The 14,395-nt window shown below is 43.0% G+C and overlaps 1 protein-coding gene across 1 annotated transcript in view; it reads left to right on the forward strand.

The window, feature by feature from the left end:
* LOC134089679 (protein NLRC3-like) overlaps positions 1-9,537 on the forward strand; it is a 29,324-nt gene extending 19,787 nt beyond the window's left edge. The window contains exons 3-8 of the mRNA XM_062544131.1: positions 4,164-4,277; positions 4,434-4,547; positions 5,009-5,122; positions 6,371-6,484; positions 6,951-7,255; positions 7,730-9,537. Coding sequence (XP_062400115.1) covers positions 4,164-4,277; positions 4,434-4,547; positions 5,009-5,122; positions 6,371-6,484; positions 6,951-7,255; positions 7,730-9,537 — 2,569 coding nt within the window. The remainder of the gene's footprint in view (positions 1-4,163; positions 4,278-4,433; positions 4,548-5,008; positions 5,123-6,370; positions 6,485-6,950; positions 7,256-7,729) is intronic.
* Positions 9,538-14,395: the final 4,858 nt, after the last annotated feature.

Raw genomic sequence — 14,395 nt, forward strand, 5'->3', positions numbered from 1 at the left:
AACTAGGCCAGGCACCTGGACAATGACGTTAAGTATGCCTTGGACCTCGGAGATAAACTGATAAACACAACTGTCATGCTAGTGCTACGTGGTTTCCAAATGATGGCGGGCCACTTATGTTATTTGAATGCCAAATGAGGTCCTTTTGTTTGTTGAAGTCATATTTTAGTGTGTTGAGTCCTGAACAACTGCTGCTCTGACAGTTAGCTCGTTGGCTAGTTAGCTAGCATTAGGCAAACATTCTAAAAAGACGTGCTGGCAGCAGACGGTTTTGGTAACCTAGCAACAATAAACACTTGACCGAAGTGCTGAGAAAAGGAGGTTCAGGGAACTCTCCGCATAAAAAACGCGATTCTTGAACACAGCCATAGATATGGACACGGCAAAGTTGTCTTGTCTCGTGTGTGTTTCCTGTATTTTAACCTCCTGCCTTGCCAAATACGTCATCAGTCACACACCCCTAATAGCGGGGTTGACCTCTGTTCCTTTCATATTCAACACGCATGGATTAAAGTTTTCCGTCGCTACGACGGATTTCCGTCAACCGGAGGCGCTAGAGGTCAATCATGAGATTGATGCAGATCCGGGGAGAAAATATTTCGGGGGGGGTTGGGCGTGCCGCGTGATCTCCCTTGCAAGCTGCAGTGATGGTTACACCTCTTGTTGAACCCTGTTTTGTGATAGGCCTGTGTTTTAGCCTATGTTAAAACTTCGTTGTGCGCAAGATGAAATAAATAAATAAATGCAATCGTGCAACTGCGTTGATGAACATTAGGCTACTACCACTATTACTTGTAGGCTACTACTACCACTATTAGGCTGCTACTACTAATAATCATCATCATCATCATCATAATGATACAATAATAAACGAAAGAAAGGCCAACTGAAACAGATGAAAGAACAGTCTTGATTTATAGCCTACTTGGAGCCGCATGCTTAGCGTATTTTGTAGGTTAAACAAGCTTTGCAGAAGTTCAGGAAAGCTGTCGTTTTTTCAGTTTAATTAGTCTATGATTTGGGCTAATTATTCTTCATAAAAGTAAAATGAAAATAAACAGTTGTTTCGCCAGTTGTTATAGTAAGCTATAGAATAGCATCAGGACAGACATCCACGCACTAGCTGCGCAAAGTTCTGCGTTGTTTGCGATGACTTCTTGTCTGCACTTGCTGTGTAGTTCCCCGACCTCATCAAATTAGGCGACTTAGAGGTCGGCAGTGTTGGGGAGCTTAAAGATGAATAGTCAAAAAGAACATGGATATAGCCTACTTTAGGTCATTATTAATATTAATAGAGTCGGGTGCGCCCGAAACGCAGAGACAGACAACGGAAAAGTGTGTCTGCGCCACGCCACTATTAAGCTATCCTACCGTTTAGTTTAACTGCTAATTTCTCTAAAAATAATTATTATAAGCCAACAACGTTAATTTATACAAAAGGATCCAGTAGCTTAGGCTATGTCTATACAGTTTGCCTAATTTGTCTTCTTCAAAGAGAAAGTCGTAGGTCCGTTTCCAATAAACGAAACTTATATTATAGGAGTCCTATGACTGACTTATAAAAACGTCTTGTCTTCCAGTTAATATTCTTGAATGTTTATTGTAACAAACAGCACAGTTCTCATACAATTGACACGACCAACACGGTCAGAAAAACCATGGAACTCCTAACATTCATGCCGTGCATCACGTTCTTACCCAAAAACTAAAACGTCTTAAAGTGACATGCACCTAATTAAACAACATGTCACCTAATCACACTAATAGTGAAGTTACACCAAATGATATCCTGACATCAGAAAACATCAGAATTCTTTAGCATATTACATTTCAAATCAATTATTCCAAATCTTCAATAACAGAGGCCTATCTGACGGTTAACCTATGGCTGTGAGTTTTAATTGTTTTCATGCATGTCTGATAACAGGTGAGGAATGTTTTGGAGACATACATGTATTTTAGGCATAATGCTGGCCCTAATCTCTGACTGAAAGTGCACAGAATTTATGCATTTACATAACAGTATTTAATACATTTTCTCGGGGGTGACAGTGACACCCCCCAACCCCCTATTTTTTTGGGGGGGGGGGGGGCGGGGGGGGCAACGGGCTATGGCCGACCCTCGGAGCACTCTTAATAAGCAACAGTATGCAGTATTGAATAGCTAGGCCTACTTTAAAATGTGTTACTTGTAAACGGAGGGTACAATTAGTCTGTATGGCCCTATTTTACGTAGGTCTACGCTAAGGCCCTTTGATTTGCATCACTTGCGTGTGTCAATTTTTTTTTTTTTTTTTGACAAAAAAGTTTCAGTCAGATGAATTTTTTTCACTTTAATCCATGAACACGCCTCGGCAATAATACTACCCCCGAGACGGGTTCGATTGCAGAGGCGGGTTGACTCGGATCCCCACCCCGTGTCGTCAGTGTGAAAGGAACAGCCTTAACGTTAAATTCGGCTGATTTAGCGTTACATTCGGTGAATGTGAAAGGGGCTACTGAAACCAGAATTTACCCTCATATGAATCGTCTCGCTTCATAAACCGTCTCTGGCAACACTTTCCCAGGCAACAAACTAGGCAACAAAATTAGGCAACAGAACTATGCAACAGATCCACACAAGGCGACTTTGCAAAACTATGGACCAAACTTTCCCCTTTGCCTCACAGCAAGCAAGGGTTACTTTTTACTTTTCAAATAACAAAGACTTCCCTTTAATCCTGGACCTCCAGCTCTTCCATGCGGCTTCCCTGTCTCCCGTGTGTGACTCTCATATGTGTGTCATAATTGTGTCTCCCCTGTGTGAGAGTCCTGCCTTAAATAGGCTAGCCAATTACCCAATTAGTGTTGGACTGAACCACTATACTGTAGGACGTGTGTGGGGGGAGGGGCTGTACCATTAACACCACTGTTAAAATTAAAAGCTTCTGCAGACTACATACACACACATACACATACATAGTAATAAACATTTAAGTGCATTTGTGTGATGCAAAGTCTGTGTAGCACCAGGCAGACAGTCAAAAGTTTGTCGAAGGGGAAAAGAAAAGGTCTTTTTCACAGTCTGTTTGTCTGTTCCCAAGATAGCTCAAAATATTGTGAATGGATTTCGATAAAATGTTCAGGAAAGGTCTGAAATGACCCAAGAATGAAACTTTCGGAGTGATCCGGATTACCGTCTGGATCCAGGAGGCGGTTATTTTCTCGCTTGGCGGAGGTCTGCGCTCTCGGAGTGCTTTCTAGTTTGAAATTGCCGTTGAATGCACAACAAAATGACACAGCAAACATACTGTAACCTTGTAGGCATAATAAGCAATGTAATGTCATCAGAGTAAACTCAGACTAAACCTGACTCAAATAAAAGTAAAATGAATATTTAAATTCTATAATTAAGTATTATGATACTTTGAGCTACTGTATTGACATAATTGCGTGCACAAAATATTGCAATACTGAACAGAATAATTTATTCTTCCCCAATTCACTATTGTGGACTGTGAACCTCTTGAAACATGCAGGGATGACGGACTGAAGCAGGGAGAGTTCAAAGATAGTCAGTTAGTGTGTGTGTGTGTGTGTGTGTGTGTGTGTGTGTGTGTGTGTGTGTGTGTGTGTGTGTGTGTGTGTGTGTGTGTGTGTGTGTGTGTGTGTGTGTGTGTGTGTGTGTGTGTGTGTGTGTGTGTGTGTGTGTGTGTGTGTGTGTGTGTGTGTGTGTGTGTGCTTATTTGTGAGCACGTTTGTTTGTGTATGAGAGAGGGAGAGAAACAGAGAGTCAGTTAGTGAATGTGTGTGTGCGCGTGTGCGTGTGTGCGTGTGTGTGTGTGTGTGTGTGTGTGTGTGTGTGTGTGCTTATTTGTGAGCACGTTTGTTTGTGTATGAGAGAGGGAGAGAAACAGAGAGTCAGTTAGTGAATGTGTGTGTGCGCGTGTGCGTGTGTGCGTGTGTGAGCGTGTATATGTGTGTGTGTGTGTGTGTATGCTTATTTGTGAGCATGTTTTTTGTGTATGAGAGAGGGAGAGAAACAGAGAGTCAGTTAGTGAATGTGTGTGTGTGTGTGTGTGTGTGTGTGTGTGAGAGTGTGTGTGTGTGAGAGAGAGAGAGAGAGCTATTGTGAAAATGTGTTGTCTCAATCTACTATGTGTGTTGTCTCCTTGTGTATCCAGACCACAGACACACAGAGCAGTGTCTCCAGTGCCCAGCTGTGTGTCCATGAAGAGTGACTGGTCCATGGGTCAGCCTCCCTTTTTCAGTAGTGGACCACCACACTCTGATACTAAGTGAGCGTGTATATGTGTGTGTGTGTGTGTGTGTGTGTGTGTGTGTGTGTGTGTGTGTGTGTGTGTGTGTGTGTGTGTGTGTGAGAGAGGGAGAGAGCTATTGTGAAAATGTGTTGTCTCAATCTACTATGTGTGTTGTCTGACTTGTGTATCCAGACCAGGGACACACAGACCAGTGTCTCCAGTGCCCAGCTGTGTGTCCATGAAGAGTGACTGGTCCATGGGTCAGCCTCCCTTTTTCAGTAGTGGACCACCACACTCTGATACTAAGTGAGCGTGTATATGTGTGTGTGTGTGTGTGTGTATGCTTATTTGTGAGCACGTTTATTTGTGTTTGAGAGAGGGAGAGAAACAGAGAGTCAGTTAGTGTGTGTGTGTGTGTGTGTGTGTGTGTGTGTGTGTGTGTGTGTGTATATATGTGTGTGTGTGTATGCTTATTTGTGAGCACGTTTGTTTGTGTATGAGAGAGGGAGAGAAACAGAGAGTCAGTTAGTGAATGTGTGTGTGCGCGTGCGTGTGTGTGTGTGAGCGTGTATATGTGTGTGTGTGTGTGTGTGTGTATGCTTATTTGTGAGCATGTTTGTTTGTGTATGAGAGAGGGAGAGAAACAGAGAGTCAGTTAGTGAATGTGTGTGTGTGTGTGAGAGTGTGTGTGTGAGAGAGAGAGAGAGAGCTATTGTGAAAATGTGTTGTCTCAATCTACTATGTGTGTTGTCTCCTTGTGTATCCAGACCACAGACACACAGACCAGTGTCTCCAGTGCCCAGCTGTGTGTCCATGAAGAGTGACTGGTCCATGGGTCAGCCTCCCTTTTTCAGTAGTGGACCACCACACTCTGATACTAAGTGAGCGTGTATATGTGTGTGTGTGTGTGTGTGTGTGTATGCTTATTTGTGAGCACGTTTGTTTGTGTATGAGAGAGGGAGAGAAACAGAGGGCCAGATGTACTAACGGTTTGCGCCCATTTTAGGCGTAACGTGCACGTAATAGCATGGCGATGGTATGTACAAATCGGCCGCAATGAGGGAAACGCGCAGACTGCCTGCCGTGGGAGCTGAGAATGGCTATTTGCGCTTTTCCGTGTCATGCATATTAATTCCTGGGCGGATCAGCTGAAAATGGGTGTAACGCGCAAGTACAGGGGAGGAGAGGTGCTAATAGCGATTGATTAAGTATTCCGCCATATGTATGAAAACAGCGCACGTCTATTTTGCGTTGAAAAACTTCCGCCTTCTGAAAGCAGGTGTAATCCACATTGCGGTTAAATGCGTCTATTAGAAAAACGTCTAGAGACAGCTGAATCAGTATTCAGAGCATCAGTTTTCTTCATTGTACTATGTCAAAAGCAACCTTAACTTTTGTTTGTCTCTCTGAAATCGTGTTTTCTCTTTCATGACATAGCCTACACTTCCCAATCTGTTAGACAGGCATTAAATCATATCCTTAGTCTACCTGCAGCAAATAGTTCACAAGTATTTTTTTAAGTGGATTAGTAGAACTACTAGGCCTACTCTGTCTGTCGCAGCTCGTTGACATATCTTTGTATCATGTATGATCGCTAAACTTTGATTCTTTTTAATGTTGCAATATTCAACTGCGCTCGTTGTTCAGCTCTGCATGCGCGCAATTGGCGTGGTACAGGGGGCGGGAATGGGCGGCACAGAACGCAGTTAACGTAATGAAGTGATAGCTTAGTAAATTCGACGCAATATAGCAAAGCACAGCGTTCGCACTCTGCGCATACAAAAACTCGCTATTAGCACTGTCTTAGTGCTTATTTGTGAGCATGTTTGTTTGTGTATGAGAGAGGGAGAGAAACAGAGTCAGTTAGTGAATGTGTGTGTGCGCGTGCGTGTGTGTGTGCGTGTGTGTGTGCGTGTGTGTGTGAGCGTGTATATGTGTGTGTGTGTGTGTGTGTGTGTGTGTATGCTTATTTGTGAGCATGTTTGTTTGTGTATGAGAGAGGGAGAGAAACAGAGAGTCAGTTAGTGAATGTGTGTGTGTGTGAGAGTGTGTGTGTGTGAGAGAGAGAGAGCTATTGTGAAAATGTGTTGTCTCAATCTACTATGTGTGTTGTCTCCTTGTGTATCCAGACCACAGACACACAGACCAGTGTCTCCAGTGCCCAGCTGTGTGTCCATGAAGAGTGACTGGTCCATGGGTCAGCCTCCCTTTTTCAGTAGTGGACCACCACACTCTGATACTAAGTGAGCGTGTATATGTGTGTGTGTGTGTGTGTGTGTGTATGCTTATTTGTGAACACGTTTGTTTTTGTATGAGAGAGGGAGAGAAACAGAGAGTCAGTTAGTGCGTGTGTGTGTGTGTGTGTGTGTGTGTACGTGTGCGTGTGCGTGTGCGTGTGCGTGTGCGTGTGCGTGTGCGTGTGCGTCCAGCTGTGTGTCCATAAAGAGTGACTGGTCTATGGATCAGCAATGGACCACCACACTCTAATCCTAAGTGAGATTTGTGTGTGTGTGTGTTTGTAAGCATGTTTGTGTGTGTGTTATGAAAGAGATGGAGAGTTGTGTATGTGTGAGAGAGGGAGAGAAACAGAAAGTGTGTTTGTGAGTGAGTGAGTGAGCTTATTTGTTAGCTTGTTTGTTTGTGTGTGTGTGTGTCTCATTTGTTAGCATACTGTATGTGTGCAATTACTGTTGTCTCTGCTGGGTTTAGGAACATCCTGACCCAGGATCAGTCCAGGTGTGGAGTGTGTGAGCAGCTACTGAGGGACCCAGTCGTCACCAGCTGTGGACACAGTTTCTGCAGGCAGTGCATCAGCAGCTACTGGAGCCAGTCTGGTCCATCAGGAGACTACAGCTGCCCCCAGTGCAGAAAGAGACCCAGGACACAACCCATTACAAACCCTGACACAACTATGGCACAACCACTTTTATACCCACCTACAGCCATGGTACAGCCTCACCTATACCCATCTACAGCCATGGCGCAACCTCCGGTTAAAAGGGCCAAACTAACAGGTGAGTCTTAAAGTATTTAGAGTAGTTTTCAAAGAAGAGCAGGGCCCAGGGAGCCTGGAATATCCAGACGCCTGGTAATCTTTCAGATTAAGGGTCTAGCCGCGAATAATGTAATGGCCCAACCCGAGGGGCGGCACCAAGCATACATTTGAGAAGCTCACTGCACACAATTGAATAACACTATGACCAATGTTTACTCTGACTGATTATGGATTTCAATGCATTTGGATATCACTACGACCAATGTTTACTGACTTTGAGTGTTGTATTGCTGCTGTCATCAGTTTAGTTTGCCTCTGGCCCACCTATATCAGTTACAAAAGTAACATGCATTATTGCTCATTGCCAGATTGTCTTGCAGATACAATTAAAATTTTGCTCTCACGAGTACTCTGGATTCTGTTTGAAATGACACAGAAAATAGTTGTGTGAAACTGATTTTGATTTTTTTTTTTTTTTTTTAAATCCAAATAGACAACCGTGTCCTGAATAAAGTGCTGAAGACCCATAAAGTTAATATGAAGAGGAGGTTTGAGAGCATATGTGAAGGCACCATCAGGTCAGGGACTCAAACACTCCTGAACAAGATCTACACAGAGCTCTACATCACAGAGGGAGAGAGTGAAGATGTGAATAATGAGCATGAGGTTTGGCAGGTAGAGTCAGCATCCAGGCCACAAAAAACAGAAGATACAGCAATCAGCTGCAATGATATCTTCAAGCCCTTACCTGGACAGGAGAGACACATCAGAACGGTCATGACCAAGGGGATTGCTGGCATTGGAAAAACTGTTTCAGTGCAGAAGTTCATCCTTGACTGGACAGAGGAGAGAGCTAACCAGGCTATAGATTTCATGTTTGTACTTCCGTTCCGTGAGCTGAATTTGGTCAAAGATGATCAGTACAGTCTTCACAAGCTCCTGCTTGACTTCCACCTTGAGCTTAGAGAGCTACAGGATGGTGAATACAAAGACTGCCACATTGTGTTCATCTTTGATGGTCTGGATGAGAGTAGACTTCCACTGAATTTCCAAGAGAATCAGAAGTTGTCTGATGTGACGGAAACATCATCAGTGGATGTGCTGATAACGAGCCTCATTCAGGGAACTCTGCTTCCCTCTGCTTTCATCTGGATAACCTCCCGACCAGCAGCAACCAATCAGATTCCTTCTCAGTGCATTAGTCAGGTGACAGAAGTACGAGGGTTCAATGATCCACAGAAGGAAGAGTATTTCAGGAAGAGGATCAGTGACCAGAATCAAGCCAACAGAATCATCTCACACATTAAGGCATCCAGGAGTCTCCACATCATGTGCCACATGCCAGTCTTCTGTTGGATCTCAGCCACCGTCCTTCAGCAGATACTAGAACAGGATGATGGGAAGGAAGCCCCCAAAACTCTGACTGAGATGTTCATACATTTCCTGCTCATCCAGACCACCAGGAAGGGCCAGAAATATCAAGAAGAAAGTGAGACAGATAGACAGAGGCTCCTGGAATCACATAAAGGTGTGATATTGAAACTGGCAGAGCTGGCTTTCAAGCATCTAGAGAATGGCAACCTCATGTTCTATGAGGAAGACCTGAGAGAGTGTGGCATTGATGTCAGTGAAGCCTCAGTGTACTCTGGCATGTGCACTGAGATCTTCAGGGAGGAATGTGTGTTCTACCACAAGAAGGTCTACTGCTTTGTCCATCTGAGCATTCAGGAGTTCCTGGCAGCCATGTTTGTGTTTCACTCTTACATGTCAGGACATATGGAGGCACTGAAATCCTTCCTCGCTAAAAAACACAGAGACAATCAAGCTCCCCTTCCTTTGCATGTCCTGTTGAAGAGTGCTGTGGATAAGGCTTTGGACAGCAAGAATGGACACTTGGACCTTTTCCTCCGCTTCCTTGTAGGCATCTCAGTGAAGAGCAATCAAGCCCTCTTGCAAGGCTTGTTGACAAACACACACAGCAGCTCAGAGAGCATCAAGAAAACATGTAGCTATATCAAGATTATCAGGAGGAGGGACTTGTCACCTGAAAGATGCATCAATCTTTTTCACTGCTTATTTGAAATGAATGATCAATCCCTTTACGAAGATCTTCAGAAATATCTCAAATCTCCAGATGGCTTCTCGGGTGAATTGAGACCTGCCCACTGTTCAGCACTGGCCCACATGCTTCTGATGTCTGAGGAGTTGCTGGATGAGTTTGATCTGAAGAAGTACAAAACATCAGAGGAGGGATGGAGGAGACTGGTTCCAGCTGTGAGATGCTGCAGAAAGGCTCTGTGAGTGTATCACAATACTTCATTTCTGAGTTCATTTATTTCATGTCCAATGTGTAGGCCAGTAGTGATTAATATGCAAGTCATAATTGGAATAGCCTACACAGAGAAATCTAAGATGCATTTGCACCTGTATTCGGTATTTCACAACACCTGACGTCCAGCAGTTTTGCAGAATGTCAGGATGTGGGTTTGAGCACAGAGACCTGTCAAATGAGGAGGCACAGGTCAATAGGCCATCGATAGTCCACAAGAGGCAGGGAGTAAGTTTCAGAATACAGTTCTTTCAGCACAGGGAAATGTTAGCATAAGAGAATTCTCAAATTGAGACAGGGGAGTTCAGTACAAGCATAAAGGTCCAGGGCTTATGTTGTGTAATTCCAAAAACAGAGAAGATTAACATAAAATTCAGTTCACAAGAGAGATAAGTCCAATAGTAAGTCTGCTTGCCATGCATAATCCTCACAGAAGTTCGTCAGATAAACAGATTCCACCACGTCAGCTTGAGCAGGCACTGGAAGATCTTGTCGAAGCACTGAAGTCAGTCTCAGCTCAGCTTACATGTTTACCAAATGAGTCATGTGGTGATTCCACTTATTGAATCACAGGTACAGTGGGTACGGGTTGAGAATGCACCTTCTCCCGCGGGACTCCCGAAGAGATCCCGCAGGCTGTCAAGCCGATTTTTTTCGAGGCTAAGGCAATGTACCCAAACAACCACCAGGTGGCAGAAAGTTTCATCCCGTATTTCAGCTGCATTTAATGATGAAGACCGCATATCCGTCAATAGTCAACTCCTTAATCTCATTTAATGATTAAAATGAAGGTGATGACTGGCGAAATTAATCAAACGACGTTTCAATAAACCATTGTTGAAATTGACAGTTGAAATGGTTATAGAAAATCGCCTACAGCCTAACGCCGACACAGCTGATTCTTTGATTGATTCTAAGCTGTTTTGATGTAGGGGATGGGTAAACTGGCGCGCTACAAACATGCTACCAATCAAATGTAATATTAGTAGGACTAGCCTACTTAGACACTTTAGTCATAGGCAACGTTGCCATGTTAATTTGGGCTAGAAGTGCTTGCTTGTGGTGGCGCTCCTGTCCGCTGCTTCTCCCGAATTGTGTTTGGCAAATTTGTTATTGGGGGAAACGCGGAGAAACGAGATGGTCAGTCCTCGTATTTTTTCTTCACGTTTCGGCTAAGTAATAGGCCTACGTTAAAGTCTTATTCCGTATTGAACAGACGCTCGGCATGTCAGATTGCAGTTGCAGAGTTTTCGAATGTTTTACAACCCAGCCGGTATCCGCTGTTCATTCCGACATATCCCCACTCGGCGGTAGGCCTATTTAACTTTTTTTTTTCAAACAACGTGCCATTCCGACATGAGGTCATTAATAGGCTATTAATGTCATAACTATTAGGCTATCATTAGGCTTACTATGCATGGCTGTAGGCAGCTATGAGGCCACTGAGATCTGGACCTCATCGGTTTTGAGAGCTGGAAATACATGTGTTTGCTAAATATCGGTTGTTGTGCATGTTGCGTTCGCGACTCGGGGAAGTGAAAGCAGTTCTGTAAAGACATTGCAAGTTTTCAAGGAGATCATCTGCGCCGCGCCGCGCAGCTGTAGCTAATTGTGAAAGCCGATTGGAAATACATAAGTTTAGAGCGAACGTTTCAACTACAGTATGTTTGCCATGGTATACAAAAACACTCAAATAAAACAATAGCCTAAAAAATAACTGCATGCGTAATGGACACGGCTCTATATCCTAAATAATTTTCGAGGTTCGCCATTTGGTAATATGCCCTATCCTTACTGACAATAATTTAGATTGAGCACAACTAAAGTTGCACGAAGGCAAAATACAGTCCTAAAAGCCCATTCTATATAGCCTGGCCAATATTGTAGATGTGCAAAAGCAGCATTTGCGTGCGTGCTTGCCGGTGAGGTGTAGCCTACAAAAATGAGCATAACATCTGATTATTAAAGTATGGCTATAGGATATAGGCTAGAGAAGAGTTGGTTTAAAATTCAAGTGTAGTAAAAAAGTTTGTGCATCCCCGGTCAAGGTGCAGAACAAGAGTAAATCATAAAAAAATGGAAAAAGGTTCGCACACTTGAAATCCTTCTTTTTTGATTTGATTTGATTTTCTTTAGCACAAAGGAATGACGTTTCGACCGTGTGGTCTTCTTCAGATTAAAATTCAAGTACGTGCGCTATGTAACCCCTCGAGACCGACTGCAGTCTGCTGACACAGCCAGACGACTCTCCCAACCCATTCATTCGTTTTGGGCGATATAACCCATTCATTCGTTTTGTGCGTATATAGATTCCTGCATGCTGCATTACCGTGACCCTTAGCCTGCCTTGTGGATGATATTTTCTCATTGGAATACAGCAGGACAGGATGCCTTTTATCTAACAAACGCAAAAGCTGAGATTGTTGGAAGGACTAGGCTACTCAACAAACTTGTTTTTCGTTTCTGGGAGATCTCGTTATCGTTTTGGATTGGCGGATTTTTATGCTTATTGTTTGGACTTATGGACAATGAACTTTGAGGGGTGGTTGTTAGTGCTTTACAAAGCTTTGTGTTAATAAGTGTCGGTCCTCCTATCCTTCAGCTCACTGCGCGATGCAGTTGCGCATAGTGGCCACGAAGTCATTAACTGTTTACGACACAATACATGATATTTGTGTTTTTCGTTTCTTAGATTTAATGCATGTTTGACATGTAAACGGGCCTTCAGTCCGTTAACTTAAGGCCTTCTTTTGTATGGGGTTGCTCGCATCAGCCCGTAACCTGTGAGACTACCCATTTCATGAAGAGCAATTGTCTTGTGCGATCATTCCCCCTCCCCCACACTTGTCTAACCAGTTCACTAGACATTATAGCCTACCTATACGGCATTGAGGACGATTGCCTCCCTCCCCCTCTCTCTCGACAGACACTTCCTGACACTAGGGCTCGGGATCATGACATCAAAACTTCGCGGGCACAGCCACATTGGCAGCTTCACTCCTTAGTTTACTATGGATTACTATGGATTTACTCCCGCCGTGTGTTCCTGTTACTTAGTTTTTGCCTTCTTGGTCGTATGTTGCTGTGTAGTGGGGTGTAACAGTGCAACCCACGATCGCAAGAGGAAAAGAATAAATCGCTAGACTACTATATTTCTGCTTCTTGTCTTGTGCATCTGAATTCTGAATGGATATTACGTTCAGTGCGCTACCAAATGGCGGCGATATTCCTAGAATGCAAGGCGTGTGCCCGAGCCCTATTATGTAAATGCAAAAATGTGTGTGTGTGTGTGCGCTGAACCACGAATTCACATATTAACTTTTCTTTTCAGCAGACATCGCAATCATAAAAAAATCGCAAAACTTTCTTTTTTTTAATAAAATAACGCCTATTGTCTTAATGGGTTCCGGAGTGGTTCGTGGAGTAGGATTTGAGCACCGGTCGCTGACGTGTGATAAAAATGCATCAACCAGTTACGCCATGGTTCGAGTGTCATTACCTTCGCGCTTAGCCAAGAAATATAAAGGATTCAGTCGAGTTCATTTATTCGCGGCATGCACTTGAAACGCCGATCAAAAGTTCTGACATGTTAAACTGACGTTAGTTATTAATTCACCACATGACAAAATGCTGTTATATTGACGCACAGTAGCCCACGGTAGTCTATGTCTATCTCTGAATCAACATGAACATGCATTACGAGATCCATATAGTTCTAAGTTGCTAGAAACTTCTTTTGCGGAGCTAGGCCTACTAGTCGATGGTTACAATGAATCACCCTCACTGCCCTATCGCATGTCTGACCGTCCATTGTTACAATGTTACAAAATGCGCGATCTTCTCCATGCATGTAGCCTACGGTTATAAGTAAAGTGACATGATAGGCATGTATTAAAGATATTTCTGTTAAATACATTTTATTTTCAGTTGTCAAAAGTGGTGGGGACAACATCTGTGATAACAAGTGCTGGGTAAGCTACCCAGCGTCGCCGGTTAAAATGAACATGCCTCCGTTTTAAAATAGCCTATAGGCCTACACATTTCTTAGTATTCCTAGCATAAATGTAGCCTAAATGTCCATCTTTTCCATCTCTTTCGTCTTCGCCTTGACAATAATAGCCTATTCACGGAAATGCGGTCTTGTAACTAGGGATGGGTATTGATAAGTTTTTATCAATATTGATGGCATTATCGATTCTGCCTATCAATCCAATTCCTTATCAATTCTCTTATCGATTCCCAAAAAATGTAGGTGCACCCACATTTTTCATTGCATCGCCTTTAACGCCAAAAGGTCACCTTTTATCGCTCTCCTTTCATATAATGTGAATGATTTTTTAACAATAAGGCGTAGAAAAAGCTTGTCTTTATTTAAAACACAATAAGGAATATACATATTCTTTATAAAGAAGTATAAAGATGTATATATAGCCTACAGTGTATATATATAATATAATGTAATTCTTTATATATTCTAATCTATAGCCTACTTCAGACATTTCTGATATTCATGACATTCATGACTATTCATATTACAACTCTGCCTCTTTAATTCAGCTGTCGGCTTGAAGCCTCAAATTGTAAACAAAGTAGCATAGTTGGCTAGCTTATTATTATAGTCTACTGGTTGGACTGTTCAGTTTCCCCACGTGTGTCTAAGTTGCAAGGTAGGCTAATACTTTGTCTCCTTGGGACAGGCCCTTTTGAGTCTTAGAGTTGGAAAACATTGAGATGATCAGTCAACTTGAATGCAAGAGTTTGAATCAAATTTATGCAGTAGCCTACGCTATGATGCTAACCGAAATTAATTATAATGTCGCTAGTTGTCTT

The sequence above is a fragment of the Sardina pilchardus genome, chromosome 1, assembly GCF_963854185.1.
Source record: "Sardina pilchardus chromosome 1, fSarPil1.1, whole genome shotgun sequence".
NCBI lineage: Eukaryota > Metazoa > Chordata > Actinopteri > Clupeiformes > Clupeidae > Sardina > Sardina pilchardus.